The following is a 23,467-nucleotide window of genomic DNA, read 5'->3' as shown; positions in this document are numbered from 1 at the left end:
GGAGCCACACTGCTCCGGCAAGCGGCCCTGCAGCTCACTGTCCTCCGGGATGCCAACTGGATCTGCGGAACGCGAATGAGGAAAATGGGCTCGAGAGGAAAATGGGCTCGAGAGAGCTGCTGCTGGGACCAACCGTGGGCACCCCACCTGCGCTACTGCAGGGGGAGGGATGCCTCGCCCGTGTGCAAGGGATGGCAGCAAAGGCCAGAAAGCTGCTCCTCAGGCAGCTGCAAGGCGCTTCCGTTCTGCTTGCTGCAGGGCCACCTTGTGGACATGGCCTGAATCACATCTGCTTTCCCGTCCTTCCTTCCTTCCTTCCTTCCTTCCTTCCTTCCTTCCTTCCTTCCTTCGGGTGGGTTTACTCAGACCAGGCAGGTCCAATGGGAGTCGTCCTTCTCTGCCCCTCCTTTCTGTGATTCCGGGCTCAAGGCTGCACTTCCACAGTCGCAAGGAGGCGCTTCTCTGCAGCCTTTGCAAAATCAAAACGAGGCCACGGGTGCCACGGCAGCTGTGGCTGCCCACCTGACTCACCGGGGCCACGTGCCGTTCTCCCTGACAACGAGTTCTCATCACACGATCACACGCTGCTGAGACACCGTCAAGCCTGCCGCTGGAGGAGGGAGGGAGGGAGGGAAGCGCTCTGGATGCCGCACGCCGAGGGCTGAAGACACGGACCGCCTGCAGGGCTCAACCCAAAGGGAAGGCGCCGAGAACTTCGGCCCACAGCCAGGGCTGCCTGCCAGCAGGGCTGGGGTCCCCTGGCTCAGGAGGGGCCAAGGCACACCCCGCTGAAGCCCACGGGAGCGGCCTCTCAGCTGACAGCCCCGCCGACAATGCCGATAGTCTGCTCTAAATCTAACAAGGTTCCCAAATGAAGACTGAAGCAGGTGGAAGGATCAAGCACTTTACACTCCGAGTGCTTTCATCCAGGTGCTGCAGTGCCCCGTCACAATATCCAGATTTTGATTCAAATCCCACCCGCACGCTCCCAGGCGCACTGCATCACGACGGGAGGCGATTTCAGCAACGAGTCGCACATTCCCTGGGTTGAGAGCGCGCACCCAAAAGCCCTCGCGTGCCTCAGCAGGGAATCTGCAGCACCTCGGAGAGCCTTTGGGCAGGGGCAACAGGGAGAGACACTCCCTCTGGGAACGCCCAAGCTGGCATGTGGCTGGGGGGCCATGCCTGAGGAGTAGGCACAGCCCCATAGTTAATCCCCCCTGGGGGTACCAGGCACAGAACGGTTTTTGTCTTTCTGGGGGGAAGAAGCGGCATCCAGGGCTGGCCGTTCTGTGGCACTACTGGAAAAATAAAATTACAGCAACTGGGCCACTGCCGAATAACAGAAATACACGCAGAACTTTCCTGACTGAGGGTGGCCGAGATGCCTTTGCGCTCAGCACGCTGCCTCCATCCAGCTTCCAGGTGGCGTTAAAGTTCAGACCTTGACCGCTCGCTGAGGCTTAGTTGACTCCCAGGCCGATACAGTGCGTGGCAGCTGCCATTATGGATAAGCGACCTCCAGTTGGGGACCGTTGTGTCATGTGAATCTGGCCAGTATGGGACACCTGAGGGCTAAACCCTCACTGAACCCACAAGTCTGCTGTGGGGCTTATTCAATGAACCGACGCACACTTGCAACTGGCCAGTTCCCATTCAGACATGCGACGGACGACGGCACAAGGTCCCCGACCCGGTTTCAGGGACAAGCACCGCACTCTCGTGTAACAGCTTCACACCTCTAGCACACACAGGACAGAGTCCAGGAATCAGCTCTGTGCCGGTGCCAGGAGCAGGGTCAAGACGGCAAACGTGCTTTACTTATTGCTTTATTAAATCACAGTGCAAAACTTGTACAGAGCCCGGGGCACAGGAGACAGGCTGGTTCCATTTTAGGCACAAAGAAGGGGCACCCTAAGCTGCAGTCACCTGGCCACACACACAATTAAATTCCCGGTCAGGAGAACCGTCTTCCTAGAATACTGCTCCTATGACCTGACAGGGCAAGTTTGTTGGCCTCCAAGCCATGTTAAGAATCCACGTGGGTGGAGAAGGCGAAACATTCAAGCGTATAAACTGATGAGCTTCCCTCTGAAGACTTGGAAAGGCCACATGTCCCAGCATTCCTGACCACCGGCCACACTGTCAGGAGGTTCTGGAAGAGGAGGTCCAAAACACCTCCTGCCCGCCCTGGCTCAGACAGAGGCCACAGCCTTGGCACCAGATTCAGGCCCTTTCAAGGCCACTTACAAGGATTCCAGGTAGCAGGGTGGGGGACTCCGCCCTGGCTGGGTTCGATGGTACCTTTGAAGAGCGACTACCAATTAGAACAGATAATGAGGGACTAATCAGCCTTCGCTGACCTGGTGCCCTCCAGATCCGCTGGGCCCAAGCTTCCCCCAGCCAGGCAGCACTTGATGGGCCGCCGTCAACCCACTCAGCCGGCTGCGGGTGAGGGTGTGGGCTCAGCGGTACCGCATGTGCTTCTGCTCGGAAGGAGATACCAGAAGGAACAAGGGGAGGGGCCGGGAGGTGCTCCCTTGCTCCAAGAGAGGAGACCGCACGAAGCTGCTCAGGCCGCTGCTCCGACACAACGGAAGGGGGGTTCTACGGGTGCCAGCAATGAAGTCCCGCTCCTGCTCCTCCCCGCCAAACAGCCACAATTATTCGAGCACTCTCCACCACAGGGCCCCTTCCAGGCTTTCCAAAGGACCAGCACCGGGGATGGGGAGGAACCCACTCAGATCCCCCGGGCTCGGCTCCCCAGACTCCAGCCTGTTTTGCCACGGCCGAGTCCAGGTCCCAGGCAAGCAGGCTCAGGGCCCACATGGTGCGCACCAGGAATCCAGCCCCACGCACTGCGCAAGCAGCATCCCTCTTCCGTGCCACAGGCAGCGGCCTGTGCTCCTGCTGCTGCACCTCAGGTGGAGGCAGGGGGCCATTCGTGCGATCTTCGTCCCACCAGCGTCCGCGTACTTCCCCTTGGCTTGGCTCACTTCGAGGGCCAAGTTTGTTCCAACCCCAGTCAGCACCTGGCTGCTGGGAACGGCATATGCTGGTAGGGACCCAGATAAAAGGCATATAAACAGACGATGCCAGAGAACTACCTCAGACACCAACAAAGGCTTTAAAGTGATGAAGTCTGACTTGGATGATTTTGGGGGGTTTGGTCGGGTCTTGGCTTAAATTGTCAAAGACAATAAATCAGGGAATATTTTCTTCCATGGGAACCTGGTGAAGTTGCCACCAATCCTGTTTCCAGGAACTCTGCTGGAGCCAGTCTTGGCACTTCTGCTCAGTTCATAGTTTAGGGATGAGGTGAGTGCAGGGACCAGTTTTATGTGGGACTCGCTGCGAATCTGGGCAGCACTTCAAGTACTTTAGATGGAAACTGCCAGGCACCATTTCGTCGCCACCAGATACAACGTGATTACGGGGATAATACTGACTGTACCAGCCCAGTGACTTTGCTCAACCTTCTCTCAGGAAAGGCCACACATGGGAGATTGGCTTGGGGTGGAAGGAAGGGAAAGAAAACACTCACCATTTTGTAAAGCTGAGCCTTCAAGCGATTGGTGGAATAGTCTGATTTTCTCTTCTCTTCTTCTCGCCTTTTTCGCACCTCGGGCAGCTGCTCATAGATACTACGAGAATAAACGGGAAATGAAAAGGTGACTCTGAAGGAACAGCTCCTAAATGTATCCTAGTTTTCCATCCCTACAGCTAGGACTGCGCAGTTGCGTAATGGGAGTCATTCAGGGTGGAAAATGCAAGGAAAGGGGGAACCGGAGAGGCAAGGAAACCTGCTGCCTTTGGAGGCACCAAAGGCGACCTGGCCCAGCCTGATAAAGGAAACGGGATCACTGTGTGATCTGTCATGGTCCAAAAACTTCCTCAGGTCCAGCTGGTCTCCTTGCAATCATTTCCTCTGGCCAACACTGAAAATGCGCTTGACAAGTTCCAAAGTAGCATCTGCCCCAGACTCAGACTCTGGGAGCAGCTTTCTTTTCCGAGAAGCAAAGGCTCTCGGCTGTGGCCTTCTAGCTAGTTAGGCTCACTAACCCCATGGAAACAAAACGCCACACATGTGAACAAACTCTGAGGCGGCCTTCCCCAACCGGGATCCTGGGCATTGCAGTTCAAATGGGTCCGGAAGGCTGGGGAAGGCCACTCTGACCAGACCTTGACATTTGATATAAGAAGCACCAGGAAACCAGGATGCAGCAGGATTTATAAGGCTGTTAACCCGAAAGTGGGCCTGAACTCCTGTCCCTGCACAACCCTAAAGACCACCACTTTATACAATAACCGCTCCCTTGTGGCCCTCCAGAGGTTTTGGCCTACAAATCCCACCAGCCCTGGCCAGCAGGGCTGCAGGGCAAAGCCCCTAACGGGCCCAAGCTGTTCGCCTTTCGTGCATGAGCAAGATGCTGGACTCGGCGTTTGGTGATCAGCTGCAGGCAACCATCAGGCGCTGGCCACGAAACAAGCTGGATGCAATGCCTGGCAGACGGAGCCTGCACAGACTCCCCCTGCCTGCACGGTTCCTCCTGCGAGGAGAGCCTGTGGCTAGCCTAGATAGGCCGTCTCAGTCCAGAAGGACGGCCTCCACGCCCAGAGATGCTCCAGCCTGTAGCCCAGGTGGCTCACCAAGGGACGGAGTGGACAGCTAGAAGTGAAGGGAAAAACCTGGTGCACATGGAGAGCACAGAAATAATTGCTGAATGGTGCAGACCAGTCACCCTTTTCCTTACGTAGCAGGGTGGCTGTGAATCAGCCCGGTACGTTCCTTCAGAAGTGCCCCACATTCTCAATCAAAACTGAGTTCAAACCCCTTTTACAACGCTAGCAGTTAAAGGATTAGCTTATCGGGAAAAGGATGGCGGCGGGTTTGTATGTTCCCTAGGGAATCACGTAAACATTGCATAGAACACAAAAAACAAGCGGCTTATTTCAGATACATACAGGGAGCGCCCTGCAAGAACGGCATTCGCGCATCACAGAACTGTAGGGCTGGAAGGGGCCAGAGGGTCCAACCCCGTGCTCCCCGAGGGCTCCCACCCCGTTAAGCCATCCCTCTCGAGTGGCTGTCCTGTCATCTGCTACTGGGTTTTCCTTAGCAGAAGCCTCATTATCCGTCCCTTCCCTTCTTCTTTGTGAAATATTTGAAGAATTGCCAGAAACAAAGGCAATTCTTGTTTATTGTTGAACTAGCAACCAGCTTTCTCAACATACCGTAACCCAGGGCAGATCTCATGCGGAGATCCACCAACCTGAGCCAAGCACAGAAGCGGGGTGGGAGCAGGGGCGAAGTCGATCCTTGACTGTGTCTCATGAAACATACTGGGATGCACATGCAAACTGCAGGAAGCCAGCATTTCCAACTCAATGTTCTCCTGGCCAGCAGAACCGAGCAAAGACCTGGCCAAAAGCAACTAAACAGTGTTCCCGTGTTACTCATGAAAAAGGGCAGGGCGGAGAGGGAAGCAATGCGCACAAGGCCAGCCCTGGCAGGAGGGTCTGGCTGTTCTGGTTCATCCCTTGCTTGGAGACGGACTGGAAACACCTCGGAGGTCGCCCTCTGTGCTGTGCCTACCTCTGCCCTAAACAAGCCTCCACCATCAAAAATACCATAAATAAAAATGCAGGCGCATCCAAAGCCCTGCAGCTGCATTCCTGCAGCTCTTGTTGCAACAGCTGAGGTGATCGATACACAGTGTGCAGCAGAGGCATGTTCTCAGAGCGGGACAAAATCTCGGTCTGCGTCGCACGAAAAGGCAAGATGCCCACCCCCGTCTGGCGGAGGATCTTGGGCGCCACTGAAGACAGCAGAGGAGCAGGCAGATCTTATCCATGGGGAAGAATCCACGAAAAGCCCTGCTGTGCATCTGCTGTGCATCTCAGAGGAGCTTGCAGGGGAGAAGGCGCCCCATGTAGATATTAGTTCAAGGCGGGAAGTGGGAACCTTTCGGGCTTTCAGGCACTGATACACCCAGGACTCCCTGTTCTCCCTTGCAGGTTAGTCACAGTTTGAAAGAACTCAGTTTCTGCACTATCTAGGGAGTTTATTGATATATGTCTGCCCACAAAAACCCCACAAAGTCATCTTATGGGAAGGCAAAGCCAATCTTACCGTTTGGATCTTTGAAACATTTCATTTTTAGGAATGGCTCTTCTCCTCCGTATAGTCCGGTAGTCTAAACAAGGGAGGAAAATGTCAAGTGGAGCAACATTCAGAGAACCAAGGAACTTGCTCCAGGGTTCTGGAGACACTGGGTGGGCAGTGCACATGAAATGCCAGTGCCCGCCCCCCCCACTTGCCCTCCACCTCCTGTCCCTTTCTGGGGTAACAGAGCCACCGAGGCAGCACGAAGTGCGACGGGCCACAACCAAAACCGCAGAGCCAGCCGTTCTCCCAAGCAGAGAGGGACCCAAGCGCTCCAAAAACACAGCGTCATCCCGAGCCCTTTGAAAAGCCCTCCCTGCTCAGCGGTTTCCTTCTTTAAGAGAGCCTAGCAGGTGCTGGGAGGAAAGAAAAGGAGAGGGAGTAGCGGGAAGAAAAAACGGGGCTTGGTCTGCCCACATTTTGTTCTGTCTCCTGCCAGATATGCCCCATGACTGACTTTTCCTCTCCTCCCTGAGAAGAAAAGGTTCTTCTGCCCTTATCTGTAAAAGAAGCCCCACTGTGACTGCTGTGGCAACCTGACTGGTCAAAGGGGATGCGCTTCACCGGAGAAAGTGAGTCACAGAAGAGGAAGGCGCTGCGCTCCGCAGAAGCAGAAAGACGAAGTTTCTCTATCACAGAGCCACGCTCAGCCACTCCACAGGCTACAGGTGCTCCGGCCTCCTCCACGGCCATCAGGAACACCTGCCCGGGGAGTCGCTGTGCGCGCATGTGTGTGCGCATGCCTCTGAAGAGTGGGCAAAAGAAGAGAAGGAAGAGAAAAAGTGCAAGGCTGAGCAGAGAGAGAGAGAGTGAGAGACAGCGAGAGAGAGAGAGAGCAAAGAGCTCTGCAGGCACCACTAAAAGTACCCGGAAGCACACTGGAATTCACGGGGATACACGTTTCACGGGTACTCAGGAAACTGCCAATGGACTGATTTCTCCGCCAAGAAATCCCTCTTGCCTTCACGCAGCGAGCCTGTCCCACGGTGCTCTGCCAGGCCGCGTGAAATGCCCACGTATCAGGCCGGGGCCAGCTGTCACCAAACCCCAACCGAGCACGGCTTGGACAGCAACCAGCAAACGGGCGCTAAGGCAAATACTTTGCCTTATTCCCAATAAGCTTCCTGGGAATACTTGCCTTAAAGCAGCACTTCTCTAATGCAACACAGAGACAGAACACAGAACAAGGGGCCGCTGGGTAGAGTCCATCTATACAGGGCCAGCTCCAAGTTTCGGAAGGTGCTCGGGGAGGCGGCCAAGCAGGCCGCTGCCTCAGCCGGCCTCCCTTCTCACCGGCTGCTCTTGCTCCTCGCCCGCCCATCCGTGCTGCTGTTTGCGTCTCAACAGGCAGGGAGGCAGCAAGCAGCCGGGCAGGAGTCCCGTCCCTCCACGCCCTGCCCAGCCATGGTTGTCTGGTCCAGAGCTGGTCCAGGCTGGGCAAGCCCGGGGGGTGCTTGGCAATGGGTCCTGCTGGGCCGTGGGCTCTTGGCAGCTGCCCTCTCTTAACTCTTGCTGAGGGCACGGGGAACCAGCTGAGTGTGCGGGACGCTCTGGTGGTCCTCCGGGACTCCAGCACCTCACAAGCAGCGAGTGCTTGCTGCCACCGTGCAGGACCGAAAAACACCCACAGCAAAAACGCCTGTGAAGAGCTACTCTGCAGAAAGGGGATTCTGCGGTGCCTGGTTTCAAGTGGAAGCTTCTGAGGCCAAGCAGCCCTCCAACACCACAGGGAAACCTGTCCAGGGGCGTAAGCTGGCAACGCGAGACATGCCATGCCATGTTCTAAGAAGAGATCCAAGACCTGCCCAGTGCAGAGAACCAGGGAAAGGCATAGGGCCATGAGCCAGAAAAGTGCTCTGTGTGTGTGCTTTGCTTGCGCACAATGGGCACAATTTGTTTCGCTTGCTGTTTGTTACATCAGTTTCCACTACTGAAGAGACAAGTAAGCGGCTTTCTGAATCCAAGAGCAGCGTGCATTCTCCAGCAGAAGAAACTTTGCCCGAATCCTCCTGCACACATTTATCATGTCTTGGGAGTGTTGCCCATGTTTATACAAAAAAGCTACCTCTGTTAGGAAGGAGGCAACTGGCATTCCTGTAACTCCTCCTCTCTTCGGGAGGATTAAATAACTCTTCTCTTTCTCCCTGGAGCACGCTTTGCAGTTTCCTTTCTTCTATGATCAGCTTCAGGCGCTTCACACGTTCCCCAGAGCTGGAAATGAAATCAGGACGGTGCAGTGCGAGAGCCTCCTAAGTCGAGAAATAAAAAGAAGAGTTGCTCCACTTAAAGCACCTCCAAATAAAGCTGGGGCAGGGAGGGGGGGAGAATGACAAAAATAACTAACCCCATTAATGGAGCACTAAAAACATGCCTCAGAAGAAAAGCAGCCTCCCTGCAATGCCCAGACTATTGCGTCTATAGAGCTGAAGAGAGGCCTCTGTGGATCTTGTTAACAAATGCTTTGATGCTGGGACAACCAGAAAGACACCAGGCTGGGAATAAGCACAGTCACGTATTTGCAAAAAGGATAAATGCTTGAGCTTAAACAAGCATGATAGAGACCAAGCCCAGTCCCCACGGGACAAAAAGGTCTCTCAGAGGTGGAGGAGACCTCTCAGCAAGCTGTAATTCAAACAGACACATGGGGAAATTAGCACAGCCCACGCTTAGTCTTGAAGAAGAGGGTTTCTAGGTGCCCGTTGGTTTCAAGTTCGGCCAAAGCCCGAGGAGAAAGGGCATCTCCTTCCTTTCAACCCCTTTTGCCATCACGAGGGTGATGGCAGGGGCAGGAAGCTTCAGACTGGCATTTCTGCCAGTGCCTGGACCGCATTTTTCCTGTTTCCGCTACATGGCTTGAATTGAGACTGAACAAGGCCTGGTGGGCATCTGGCACATTCTGTGCGGGCTTGGTGCTAGTGGCCCTGCCCCTCCCTCCCTCTTCGCCTGCCAGGCACTGGCAGTGGAGGGCAGCAGCGACAGCATCCTCCTCCTCCCAGTGCGCTGGGGGTTGATGCTGGATGCCCAGAAACGGCCCTTTCCGCCTTGTGCCGAGCATAAAGAGAGCACAGAGGCAGCATGCGGACAGAGCCAGCCCCTCCCGTTCCGCTGCTGCTGTGCCCTGCCCTGAGGCTGGGAGCTGAAGAAAGCGTCCCCCGGCCTCGTGGCTGCTTCGAGCCATGCCCCGCTGTTCCAGGAAAGCAGCCCAACCCAAGCCAAAGCAAGCTGAAGGGCGCAGCAGAAGTGTCTCACGTTTTGATGAGGAGAGGAATAAAAGACACGCACACCGGGCCCTATTTCGCTTCTAATAAACTGGCAGGCGATTAAACTCATTCGACAGCCAAACCACACTGGAGCAAACCACAAAAGCCAGACAAGCAGCCCAAATGCAGAGCCCGGGTTTTACCTGCAGCGTCATTTTCACAAAAGGCGGGGGTGGCTTATTCTCAATGTCTCTGGCTGAAGCTGCCAGACGCACCTGAAGGCCACCGTGATCCTCCTGCCAGTTCTTCTCCCGCAGGGGCTCTCGCCACGGCTTCCGGCTGGATAGCGGTTCAAACCAGGAGGGACCAGGATCAGGAATAAAGCTAGATCCAGATCTTTTCTTGGGGTGAAATTTTAAATCCTCTGTAGGAACAAACCAGGAAACCCCTAGAAGAAAGTCAGTTTAAAAAGAAAAGGTCTTTTTAGACTACATTCGTTTTTTCAAAGTCTACTGCTTGTGTAGGTAGTTTACATACAAAGGTTGGAGAGCAAAGACCACCTGTCTCTTTTGCCTGGACTATTTTCTGCCTATGCTCAGAGCAGTTCAATGCACCCCACAAGTGCAGAACGTACTTATTAAACTGCATAATGTATTATCGCTGCTTTCAAATTCAGGGATTCCAAGAACTTAACAAGTATAAAGATGGCAAAGAACAAAGAAAATGGAGGGTGAAGAGAGGACACAAAAAGCAGGCACAGGCAACCCGCATGCTAATGTAGCAACTGCTTTGAAATCTTCTCTGGTCTTTGCAAAGATTTTGGTAGGACATGAGGTGGTCTTTTAAAGAGATAAAACATTTCAACAAATCAGTATTTACTGTGCATTATATCAATGTGTTCTAATTGTGTTTGTTTTAGGTTTAAACATTTGTCTTTGTTGAACTAATCCCTGAAAAAGAATCCAACTTGAAAAATGTGCATGGATTCAGATATAACGAAAGCTTTCCTTTCTACCTGGAGATTCCCCCTTCCATTCCCCCGCCTTTTGCATTTAAGCAGGGGCTAGACTGTAGCGCCTTAGACTGTCCTGAGTGTGACACAAGCCACTCCTACTGCAAGCAGTGAAACAAACCACAGAGCCTCAATCTGCAGTGACATTTGAACCAAGAAGTCTGGTTTGTCTCTCAAAGACAAGACATAAGTCATGACTTATTCTTGGCATACGACTCTGTCTTGTCTGGGGAGACAAGGCGCAGTTCCTAGTCTACATGGCACAATAAACCATGGGCAAGAGGAACCAAGAAGAGTCTCTCAGTTCAGAACTGTCTGTGGCCTTAAGTGTAGAGGAAACAAAAAGAGAGAATGGCATGGAAAATTAGGTGCATAGGGCAGCCTTCCTTGACCTGGTACCCGCTGGATTTTCTGAATTTCATTTTCAAAATTACACCAGTATCTTCCCTCCCTATCTTTTAGTCCATGTGTGCCACATCTTAACTACAGATTGCAGGCCTGAGGGCAGAGATTCTCATGCCACATATATTTTTAAGGCACTCTGGGAGACCTTTTTGGCTACAGGGTGAAGTAGAAATAGCACAAACAAGCCAAGAAGCAGCAGAATTATTTATTTATGCATGTGTGCTTTTCTAGACTGTCACAATAGCCACATGGCTCTCTGGATGGTTTACACAATTAAAACCATTTTGGGAGGCAGGGGGAACTAACCAGGCAGTAAGCTGCAGGACTGCTTGAAAATCAATGGACAAAGAGCCACAATTCCTGAATTACACAACTCAGCCCACCTGGGGGCAGCAAAACATCTCCGAACCACCTTATGAGCGAGTGAGTAGGCAAGCGAGAGATGAGCAGAAGCAGACCTGCGGCAGCATCTTTCTTTCCAGGCAACCTGAGCTACCTGCTGTCAACAGCTAAAGGTAACGGCCTTTAACATGTCCTCATGCCTATTTACTTGCTCACCCTTCCTTGCCTGCTTCAGGGCAAACAAGGACGATGCCGGCACTTTTGGCATCTTTTCCATCTGCAACGCCTTGGAAGTGCTGGCCACTCAAAGCCTTCCATGCCCAGGGCCAGGTAACCTAATGGATCATCCCGCCCCCGCAATATACACCTGCCCATATCCTCAGATTGTCTTCAGCAATCCCTTGGTGGGGGGGGGGGGCGCTAAAAGAAGGCCCTCTCTGCTGGGACACCCCACTGCAAAACAGCTTTTCAGAGAAGTTCACTGGTACCTGGGTTGTGCGCTTTTTCAACGCGAGATGAAGAACATTATTTTTGCAGGCATTTCAGCCTTTATGTTGGTGTTGTCGATCTGGCACTGCATCCTAAATGTTTGCATTACCAACAGCTTCTCATTTCGTTTTTGTTTTTATTTTGGCTTGTTATTTTTAATTTATATTCTAGTTTTGAATTTTATATCGTATTTTATCAGGCTTTAATTGTGAATGGCCAAGGAAGCACTAGCTTTTGGACAGAAGGGAAGGAAGGAAGGAAGGAGCCACGAACAGGCCTTCCAAGAACAACGCGGCAGGGGCGGCTGCTGCGTGCCATGTTTCCCCTGCAGGTACCAGGGAAGGCGGAGAATGCCACTGTCCCCGTCTCTGGGCTCTCGTTATGTCACACTGCCTTGTCTGAGCCGAGGATGGTTCTAGCAGGGTGGCTGGAGTCTGGCTGACAAGCTGCCCGGACAGGGTTCCGGTGAGCACGCTCCAGCCCCATGGCAAGTTCACCAAGCCAAACAGGGGCTTGCCACGTTGTGCGATCCATCTGAGAGGACCCGCTGGGGCAACCCCACAGCAACCCAGGTGCTGAGCAAGAGCAACCAACGCTCTGCTGCCCGAGCCAGGCGATTCCAGGCAGGGGCCGGGGCAGCTGGCTGCCAGGTGATCCCGTGTCACTTGGGAGTAGCTGCCCTCTGCTTCCCTGTCCCCACAAGTCCTCCCCCAGTGCCAGCCACACCCTGCCCTCCAACCCCAAAGGGGGCCGGAGCAAGCGGCACACGGCAGCGGGAGCCCAGGGGCGGGGGCTCCCAAAGTGCCCGCCTCCCCTGGCACCACCGTCCAGCGGCCGCAAGCAGTGGGGGGAAACCTGCAGAAGCGGCAAGGGGTGAGGAGGCGGCAGCTTGCCCCCAAGGTGCTCCACTGCCTGTGGGGGGCTCAGCAGTCACCCCGCAGGGCCTTCTACGCACTGAGGCTTGCTGTGTGGTGGGACCCCTCCCGGGGTGCCCCACCTCTCACCCACAACCACCTCTGTGCTCCCGCTGCCAGGCGTTCCCATCGCGCAGTGCAGCGCAGCACAGCCACAAGGCACCCGAGCGCACGGCACGCAGGCACTCAGGCCTGTTCCTCCTTGGCCCTTTGTCCGTGGGGAGGCTGCCTGGCCGCCTCTTCTGCTTGCTTTCCTTACTTGCTGAAGCGAGTCCCTCTGGCTGAGCACACTCGTCCGCTGTTCCGCTCCTGGAGTCTCCCTGCAGCCTGGTCCGGCTGCACATCGGGGTGGGGAAGGTCAGCCCAACATCTCGGGTGTGCTTCTTCGTTGCACTGTTCACTATCTCAAAGTCTCCTGGGGGTCAGAAGGGAAAAAAAGATATCTTGATGCTGCAGCAGCTGAAGTGGGTGAAGACTGCTTGGGAAGACCTTCCCAGGATACTGAGGAAACAGGTAGCGCAAGCCCATGGCCAGCCAGCACCTGGCCCCTGCAGCATCTTACACAGGAGGAAGGCATGTCCAGGGACAACAATTTAGGGCCGTATATGGTCTTCCCTAGAATAAGGAAGTGCCCCACACCGGTTGCATGGCTAAGGCAGCCTGTGTGCCGTTCCAGCATCCCTTCGGCTCAGCCGCCCCAGGAAAGGTGGTTGCTGGGCATCTCAGCCTGCCCAGTTGACAGCCAAAATCTAGTAAGTGCCTATAATGAAGCTCATGTACAAATGAGTTTAAACACCATGATTATAGCTCTCTTTGAATCCACATGGCATTTTAAAATTGGAGTGTATCATTCAAGCAGGGGTGAGGGTGGTGTTGGAAAATACATTTAAACCTGGAACTTGCACATTTCTTTCCTGTCTGGAAAAAAGGCCCACTGCTAATCCAAATCAGAGTGAAACCTGCGCTGAATATTAGAACTTAGCAGAAAAATGAGATCACAGGCCTGGAAGTGCAAATTTCAGTTTATTTTGATGCAGTAGCTTTGACAACAGTTCATTAACCCCATACATTAAAAAAAAGGGGAAAGCAAGCTTGAACATTGGCATGGAAGAAAAAACAAAAACAAAATGTACCAGAAAGAAAAGTAGCTAATTTAACACAGAGGGCCACTTGCTGGAAAATGCTTATATTGGAAATAGCTCTACACACTTAGCAAACATCCACATTTCTGTGATTAGCAATTAACATAATTTGACACTCAATTGTAAAGACGAATGGGTGAATGCCAAATCACAGCTATGGTCATACTGGATTTAATTCTGTGGCATTTTTTACCCTGGAAAGCTGGCTCTGCCTGCGAAAAACTGCAAAAGTATTCTGGGGCGTGCACCCCCCCCCCCTTATCATGGGACAAGCCGCTTCTGAAGGGCACGAGCTGCTCTGAGATCTGTTTGGCATCCACTTTAGTCTAGCGGCTGGCTCTCTGCGGAATGTGCTTCCTGTTCATGTCAGGCACCCATTGACTTGGCTATGTTTGCAGCTTGCGCCTTGGAAACAAGCATCGAGTTGCAGAACCTGACTTTAAATCGTTTTACTCTTTTGCATTTTGATTGTTTACTGTTTACTACTTGGGAACTTTCTAAAGATACAAAGCAGCTTATAAAGGTTGGTAATAAAGCCAAGTTATTAAAATACGTACTGAAGTGAAGCCTGGCTTTTTCACCTTCCTCTTGGTTTCTGAGCCTTTCAAATTAGAATACTGTCAAGACAACAAATGTGTTCTGCAAACCATAACAGCCAAAGCGCCTTTGAAGATTCCAAGCTGCAGCGTTCCAGTTTTTTAACTACACGACATGTATGGCAAAGGACGAGACAGACGGCGAAATCTCCTTCCTTGAGAATTTTGGAGCAAACGCTGTTCAAGCGCCATCAGTGACAGCAGTTACAGAAGGTACGAGGTATAATGGAGCACGTCCGCATGCAGCAAAACCACCAGCGGCAGGCATCTCGCGCCACTTGCCACGTCCTCTGCCACAAGCCACCAGAAACTGCCTCCTGCACAGCCAGGCCCGAGCCCGCCTGGCCCAGCACCAGGGACCCCGAGTGGAAGCAACCCTCCGCTGAGGCTTCAGAGAAGGGTTTTTCCAGGCCCGCCTGGAGATGCCGGGGGTTCAGCTGGGGACCTTCTGCGTGCAGAGCAGGGGCTCCGCCACGGGGCCAGGGCCTCCTTCACTAGGACCAGCCAGTCCCATGATCGGTGCCGAGGCAGCTCAGCCGCTACAGCAACGAGGGACCGATCACTGAAACCAGGACTCCACCTCCTTAGATTCCACATGAAATGGCGAATGCTTCTGTTAAGCAGTGCAGGATACCTGGCTCCTTCACACTGTGCCCTGGAGGAGGCTGAGCTGGTGTCCTCTAAGGCACCTTCCGTCCCCAGACACTCTGCTCCTCCTCCTCCCACCGACCGTGCAACCAGCTCCAATGGCACTGAAGCCAAATGCCAACTGTGCCTGTCTCAGCCTTCGGGCAGCAGACGGGGCCACTGCGCCACTGCACTGCTTCCCTGGTTCGGTGCAGCTCTTGCTTCAGAACGGATCTCACGGAACAGACAGAGAGGAAGAGGCGCCTCATCAAAGCAGCAGCCAAGCCTGAGGGAGAGGCAGCCTTAAACCATGTGAGCAGAAGTTACACTTCTCTGAAGTAGTGCCAACCCTTTTGGCTGTCCTCGCAAGTGGGAAGTATCCCCCATGGAACAAATGAGGTCTCTGAGCAAGATTTATTGGGAGGCCAGAGAAGAAAACCCGCAGTAACAACAAAGGAACTGCCCTGCTGACACTGAAGAAGTCAGTGCAGGCAAGAGACTTGCTGATCCCTTTGAGTTCCACTTGCTATCTTTTCGTGAAAGGAGCTGAATTGTAAAGATATGTAGGCAGAGGATGCTCCGTGAATGAACCTGGCCGACTCAAAGCATACCTCAGACTCTAACAAGAGCTCGACAAAAAGAAACGGCGTGCCTACAGGGAGGAGTACCTGCGCTACTCACCTGCCTGCACGGCCTTGTTTAACATGCGGGCGCTCCGCTTGTTGCTGAGAGCAGAGCTTGGTCCTCGGGAGCTGCTCATGGTAGAGGTGGAATCTGATGAAACGAAAGAGTCAGTTGCCTGAAGGAGAGAAGCATGAAGATGTGTGTCAGAAGGGTGTCAGAAGGCGGCAGGCTAATTTGTCACTCATATTCTGCTTCGTAAGTTAATTTGTAAAGATGAATGTGGGCCAACTGCAAAAATACAGTATTAGACAAATACTGAAAGCAAAATTGAAATAGTAGAAAAGAGTGGACGTGTGTATCAAGGGATGAACGGGTGTTGGCATATCATGCACCGTTCTTTTCCATACTTTGGAGGCTTCTCCTTACATTTAACCAATCTAAGGGCCGCACAGGTTATGGTCTTAAAAATTTCACAAGTATTCCAATAAAAAACTCAATATAATGTAACACCCCATGTATGCTTTTAAAATATACTATTATTGTGAATTTCAGCAAAATCAGACAAAGCAATAGATATTCCCCTTAATAAGGATTGGTCTAAGCTGACAAACTGCTAGCTGTATAATGCTGCTGACACTGGTTTTAATCACATGTTCTGGAAATGTCCCGTGGTTGTCACTTTTGGGGAGGAGGTCATAATGCAGATAAACGTTGAATGGGTACGTTCATCAATATTTATTGATGTGCATTTTCTTTTAAATGCCTACCTACTTCCAGAAGGTCAATGCAGAGTCAACATGAGTGAATTCTCCATGTCCCTCAGGCAGCTGGAAGGATAAGCACTCTCATCCCATACTGCAGTGGACGGAGGACCTAGCAAAGCTTTCAACAATTGAATGGGCTTTCAACAGATACACACCAATGGCCACATGCATAGATATTTGGGTAGCTTACATATATATGCATATTAAGAAAGCTACATTTTAAGAAAGTATGGCTGGCTTTTCAGTCTAAACATCCACAGGACGGAATCCTACCTTACACTGAATGTGATTTCACTTTTTCCCTCAACTATTTCTGGTGAAATATGTGTGGTTTATCAGGAAAAATTGACATGGGTAGCTTCTTGGCTTTACCTTTAACACAGGTAAAATAAATAAAAATAAATTAGGGCGGGGTGAGCAACTTGCATCCCTCCGCAGGGTTTAGCCAGTGGCTCCCACAGCTCCAGCCACCACAGTCAATGGTGGGGGATGATGCGACTTGCAGGCCAACATTTCTGGAAGGCAACACGTTGTCTACCCCCGTTCTAGGGTATCAGAACGTTTTCCAATAAAACTGAAAATGTACTGGAAAAATTTCCAAAGCCAACTGAGAATTTTACATGCAAATGCATTTAATTTTATTGGGAAAAAAATCTAGGAAGTCTGCCATCATTCCTAGTAACTGGGAGAAGCAGAAGGAAAGACGATGATAGCACTTAACACCCTGATACAGCCTGTCGCAGTGTTGCGGGCAAGAGGGATGGTGGGCTGGGGCAAGCGATCCCACGGGGTACCAGCCGCATCCCAGAAGTGGATTCAGATTCAAGTGATGCAGAATGTCTCGGTGAGACTGGGGAACAGGATTTGGCTCGAGGTCCTGGGAGACAACAGGGGGAGAAGGCAAGAGATGTTTCGCTCAAGGACAGACACTTCACTACACCAGGCAGAACCTGGGAACGGGATAAATGGACAGCCAGTGGGATGGGGCCACCAGGGATGAGGCGTGCCCAGAGGCGGACCAGCTCCCTCCCTCTGAGCTGAACCCTGTGGCAAGGCACCAGCAGAGGTAAGAGACTCAAGCAGATAAGCAGCATGCGGAAAACGAGTGGACCTGCCTTCAGAGAGCCACTCCTGTGGGGTCAGGGCTCAGGCACATTCCTAAGGAGAAGTAATCACTAGATTACTTTCAACCAATCACTCTGTGCATGCTCAGAGATTCAGTCGGGGGGACTTGAACTAGAGGCAATAAAGAATGTTTGCAAGGAGAATGCACTGGGGCTGGTGTTTCATCAAAGTAGAAACATCAGCTCCTGATGTACGGCCCACTGTCTGAACTCAATCACTATGTGTTATTTAGGAGTTGTTTCAATCTTTAGTGGGTTTATGTGAGGGTTGCTTAAGCCTAGAATATAACCCAGGGTGGACGGGTTTGGCACGCCATGCCACAAACCCTCTGGGGTTTGTATATACATAATGGTTGTCATGAATATCTAGGATGAGCCACAGCACATCTCAGCTTAAATAACCTGTGGTGAGTTTGGCCCAGTCACAAAATTATTAGGAGACAGGGAAGTGGCAGGTCTGATAGTTACTAAATTCTAGAAGAGTAGTAATGCTTGCTGATTTTAGATTAAGGGCCATGGAGGACTTAAAGGCTCAAAGATTTATCATGGCATGAGTTTTGTAGGATAAAGCCTACTTTATATACCTGGTATAGTTTCTCACTCCTAACAAATACACTACTGTTTAAGTTGCCAGAAGACAATTATCTTTGACAGAAAATACTGGTTCCTTTTTATCTTGTAAAATAACTCATGGACAAGTAGGTTACATTGATTGAAACCCAGTTTTTGTTTTTGTTGGTTAAAACCCAAACTGCTCAGAGGTAAATGTTTTGTCCAGGAATAAAATTAACTTAGTCATGAAAATCCTAATAGCTATGCAAATATGGATGACTGTTGCTTAAATACCATGGCAATTAATGACATTTTTCCACAATGTACAGCAAGTAGAGATTACAACAAAATTTGTCACATTTAATTTTTAATTAGAAAAACAATAGCTTTTTTATTCCTACAGAGTAATTAGCAATTCTATTAACAACATTAAACACTATTAATGCTAATTTAAAACTTGGGTGATGAGGGTGAGTTGAAGCATCCTTATTAGTCTTGGCAAATCAGCAGAACACTGAAATTTCCACTTCCATCTTCCAAACACCTGAACTCAGCTTGGACGCACACAGCTTAGGGAGGAAATAATTTGCCACTTCTACTCGATGTTCATCACAGGCCGCCCTGGCACACGCTCTCTGCACACCAAAGGCGGGAGGGGACGCACGACGCCACATGACATCTGCTGTGCCATTTGCACTGGCCTCACATGCCCGTCACTGTCCACCCCGTTTGCTTCTTCATGCAAACAGCTGTGTGGCCGGGAGAAGCCCCCCGCCAGACTCACCCGGCCACTGCTTCTGGCTCTGTGGCAAGGCACAAAGAGGACAGGAAGCCGCCCCAAAAGCCCCACTGGCCACCTTCTGGCTTCAGAGAGTGTCACCACAGGACAGCAGCGGCGGGTCCAGTTCACCACTCCTCCCGTCCTGGCCAGCCAGTGCATGCCCCGCGCGCTGTTTCATGGGAAGGCCAGCCCAGATGGCAAGACACTTCCCCGGAGGCAGGCGACACAACCTCAGGGCGACAGGCAGGCCCGCCTGCTTTGCCTCACCACCCCGAGAAATCCCTGCAGTACTCATGCCGACAGGGAGACCTGCCCCGTGCCAAGTCAAAGCTTTGGTTCACCTAACTCAATCTTGACTGGCAGCAGCCACCCAGGGTTTCAGGCCAGGCTGCCCCGCAACTCTACCTGGAGATGCCATGGATACAACCCAGAACGCTCCACATGCGAACTATGCCTCCCACCACCGCTGTATCGAGGAGGGAATATATACAGGATGATGTGCCATGTTCCACAAGGCAAACACAGAGGAAGTGCCTCGCATATTCTGAACTCACATGCCAAGTAAAGGTCCACCATGAGCAGCAGAATTTACTCGCAGGTGCACAGCTCAGCACAACCAAGTCCAGCTGGGAGATCACCATCCCGTCTTCCTAAAAGAACCACCTCACTGGATCCTCAAGCACTCTCCCATATCCATAAAAAATTCCACTGAGTCCAGAAAAAACATGCAATGATCACAAGAAAGTTTTCTTTCAACTGTATTGAAGCAACTTGGGGATATCCCAGCAAAACAGATGTACTGTAAGGGACAGGTGGGGAGTATGCCATTGGCCTCCAACTCCCACCAGGTGGGCTAGGACTGATGGAGCTCCACTCTTACAAGGAGCGGATCCAGCTATCAATAGAGTCCAAAGTCCAAAATAGTATCATCAACAGTTCAATAATCAAGATGACGTTTTCCCAGTTCATATGGATGTTTAACATTCTACAAGTAAAATAAATATTGATAATGACCCTTTTTAGCTCAGCCTTTTCATCACCTTTAAAACATGGAAGGCGCCTTCTAGGCGGATTCCAACACAATGATTTTTGCTGCACTGCTGTTAAAAGGGATGTTTTCACCACGTGCAAGTACTAACCAGAAAGAATCAGGCTCTTTCACCTTTATACAAAAACGCTTAAGAAACAGTTCTCTCACCTGGTCTTTGGACCTGATAAGGCCTGAGTGTTTCTTTGTGTGTTATTCAAGAGAGTGATCTGATTATTCTCTGCATGGGGAAAAATCATAATGAGAGATGCCAAAAAAAGAGCCCATTCAATTAATCTGAATGGCTGTGCTGTTTCCAATTTCTACATCTGCAGGACCCCCCCCCACCCCCCAAGGGTGCATGCAAAAAATGCTCAATGTCAGAAACGGCAGGAAAAATCTGTACTGCCAACCAGCTTCTGCAGAGCGGGGGCCCTCTCACTGGCGCCTCGGTCTGCGATGCCGTCTACCACTTAACAGAGAGTGAATACACCTGACCAGTTCAATTTTTTTGCCAACCTGAGTTCCTTCAATGTGTGGTCCCACAGTTCCTCTCCTCCTAGGCAGCACAGCAAATACTTGGGAAAGGCTGAACTAGATGGAACTCTCATTAACACACAGCCGAGAGAGCAAACCATGGTGAACAACCCACAACCCAACAGCCATGGAGTCTCTTCATGAGCTCCTTGTGGTTAACAAACTATGCTTTTTCACGCTGCTGGGTAGAGACAACGTGGTAGCCTATACTTCAGCCACAACCCTTGGCTCAAGGGCAACTCACACAGAAGTCATACCCAAGTGTGGCTTGTTGTGCTGCCTGAACCCAGTCCTTGCCTCTCGGCCTCCCACGGCAGCTGCTACGGAGCTTTGGAGGGCAGCCTCTCAGAGAATAGCACCAGAGGTCCACGGATATGCACGGGCCAGCTCCCCCGTGTTACTGTCTGTTCAGATTTGTCTGATTCTGAGGAGCAGGCAGAGGGGCAGGTGACTTGGCAGTTTCAAAGCTGCCTAGCGAAGATTCTCGAACAGAGGAGGAGACCCAGTTGACCTTGGGAAAGGAGGGAGACACTTCAGAACTGGCAAGCTTGTGGGCAGGGGGCAGAGCAGCTGGAGAGGGGGCCCTTGGTCTGGTCGGGAGACCACGGGTGAAACAAGCAGACCAATGAAGAGGGCGCCCTAGCCCTCAAACAGCGGGGCGGGGGGGGGTGCCCTGAAGGTAGCATCAGAATCTTCAGAAAGGGAGGGAAGGTTTCGGTTTGGATTCAGCTTTTTTCATGGGCAGACGCTTCTCCCACTTCTCAAAGAGAATGCCACTTTGATTTATACTGTTTTGTAACCTGTTAAGTTTAAATAGAATGACTCTGCTTCTAAAGTTTCAGCTGAGTCTGCCAGAGTAGAAAACGAGAGAGAGAGACCTTCTTTTGACAGGTTTAAAAAAAAAAAAAAACACACACACACACAGAACTTTCTAGTCCCGTTTTCATCCAAACACTGTGTGAAAAGAGGTGGATGTAGGGAAAGGTGAGTCAGATCAAGGAAGTTTAAGGGACTGCACCCAAGGCTTGACCTTTGCTCTTTCCTTTTCCCTCCTTCCCACAAATCCTAACAAACATGCCAAGAGGGTTCCTTGCTGGATCCTCCTGTGGATTACCATACCTGAGCATCCTTTCCTTCTTGCTCCACACGAGCCGTTTTGGAGGGTCTTGCTCCCTGGTCTTTCCTGCTTCCCTTGGCCCACTTCTCCGAGCGGGTCTTCTGCACGCTGATGGCGCTGTACAGTTGGGACAGTTTTGGAGAGACCTGAACCCTGTCGTGCCCAAAAGCCCGGATCAGTCGGGCTGTGTTGATGGTGGAGACAGAACTACTTGCCTCTGTCTGAGTGGCACTTTCTGTTTCTGGAAGAGTCCCTTCTGACTCAGAGGTGAGGCCAGTGAACACGCTGCTATCTTTGACGTTCCTCAGCCCTGAAGAGATGCAACTCAGAGTATCGGAGTCCTGATGCTGCTCTAAACGTCCACCCATCTGGTCAACAGCTTTTTGAATTTTATGGTGCCTGGCTTTTGATGGTTGTGCCTTTCTCACGGTATTGGGGCTCTCTTCCACCTTTCCTACAGTGTTTTGGAATGTGCAGTTACTTCTGTGTGTCATTCTTCCTTGGGTGTTGATCTTCCTGGGCTCACTCCTCTTCGGGGCCGCTTGCACACTGCTCTGCTCGTCTGCAGCAGGGACCAGGGCGTTCCGCACAGGGTTTTGCAGGAGTCTAGCTAATCGATCAAGTCGCTCTACTAGAGACAGCTCATTTCTGCTGCTACCAGGATTACGGTGCTGATGCTGCTTCTGACGCTCTAAGTATTTAGACCAGAGTTCATCTAAACCACTAGTGAAATAAGCATTTTGCGACAAAGAGAAATTAGCCTCTGGTTTCTCTTTTAAGTGGATCCTTTGGCTGCTTGGAGAAGGTAGCTCTTTAACCATTTCATGACTAGCTCTCCTCCCATCCTGCTGGGCTACTTCCTGTCTTAGAAAGTCTCTCTCCAAAGTCTTACTGAACCTTAATTCCTCGACAAAACTGTAATTTAGCTGAGCAGTCAGTGGGGATAACTGTTCTTCCGCTTTTGGCTGATGATTTCTCTCTGGAATTCCCCTGCAGTGGGAGACATCTTCTGAAGAAAGGACTGGAAGCTCTTTTCTTGCACACTGCCCCAAGGCCTCATCCCCAGGAAGGAAGTCAATTTCATGCTGCAGAGCCACTGGATGGTGCAGGTAAAACTGAGCAGGTCTGAGGACTGAATGAACTGTTTTAACGGATTCCAAGGGATTCCTGATTTTGGCATTTTCTAAGTAGGCAGAGGGGGTAGGGAAAGCAGAAGAAATTAGAAGTTTTAGTCATTATGTCCAGCCAGGAAGAAAGAATTGCTTACATTGCATGACCACTGTATTCTAACTTCACAGTGTACTTTATTCATTAACTTGTGGCATAAACTGTATATGACTACTACTTGTATACCAAAAATTAAATTACCGTATCAACAATATATTGCAGAACTATGTATACAAAGCATGTTATGATTTGAACTGCAGCTGACAAAGGATTACATGTAAGCTCCTTTTTTAAAAGTAAAACGGTGCATTTTCCAAGCAAAGTGGTCTGCAGACTAACACATCTTCAGCACAGAACAAGAGGTGCATGAAGTTGGGGCATTTAACTAAAGAAAAAAAGGGTGCATGATAGAAGTTTAGAGAATTATGAACTCAGCTTTATTGTGCAATCAGGGTCTGAAGTAAATATTTTCCAATTTCTATTTCCAACCGAGATGAAAACTTATGTTGGAAACATATTTTGGAAAGAGGCCTGGGACTCTGGAATCTGCAGTCTGCAAAGAAGTCAACACACACTTGCTCTTCCAGTTGCAAAAGAGAGCTGCAGTCTTCACAATCTGCATGCATTTATTCAGGCCGTAGAATCTGAATTATCTGGTTATAGGCTGAGAGATTTTCCAGTGGCAGAACAGAGCTCTGCTTTACTATCACAGACACGCACTCTCAACCACGCTTGCCTTCCCAATGTCCGCATGTACTTTCTTTTATGGTAACATTTCAAGAGGCATGTATGTTGCTCCACTGCAGGAGCTGATCAAAGCCACACAGATAAGAATTATTCCTCAGCCTCAGTTCACGATTTTTATGAGAACTATATAGCTG

The 23,467-nt window shown here is 51.1% G+C and overlaps 1 protein-coding gene across 1 annotated transcript in view; it reads right to left on the bottom strand.

Moving 5' to 3' along the window:
- ALMS1 (ALMS1 centrosome and basal body associated protein) overlaps window positions 1–23,467 on the bottom strand; it is an 80,819-nt gene that overhangs the window by 2,546 nt on the left and 54,806 nt on the right. The window contains exons 13-19 of the mRNA XM_044428987.1: window positions 21,422–22,602; window positions 15,575–15,692; window positions 12,788–12,943; window positions 9,570–9,814; window positions 8,232–8,415; window positions 6,134–6,197; window positions 3,545–3,644 (exon numbers count right to left, since the gene is read on the bottom strand). Coding sequence (XP_044284922.1) covers window positions 3,545–3,644; window positions 6,134–6,197; window positions 8,232–8,415; window positions 9,570–9,814; window positions 12,788–12,943; window positions 15,575–15,692; window positions 21,422–22,602 — 2,048 coding nt within the window. The remainder of the gene's footprint in view (window positions 1–3,544; window positions 3,645–6,133; window positions 6,198–8,231; window positions 8,416–9,569; window positions 9,815–12,787; window positions 12,944–15,574; window positions 15,693–21,421; window positions 22,603–23,467) is intronic.

This window comes from Varanus komodoensis, unplaced genomic scaffold (assembly GCF_004798865.1).
Source record: "Varanus komodoensis strain SLA01 unplaced genomic scaffold, ASM479886v1 scaffold2, whole genome shotgun sequence".
Classification (NCBI taxonomy): domain Eukaryota; kingdom Metazoa; phylum Chordata; class Lepidosauria; order Squamata; family Varanidae; genus Varanus; species Varanus komodoensis.
The sequence above is the reverse complement of the archived record's forward strand: the minus strand, read 5'-3'. Positions and strand labels throughout refer to the sequence as shown.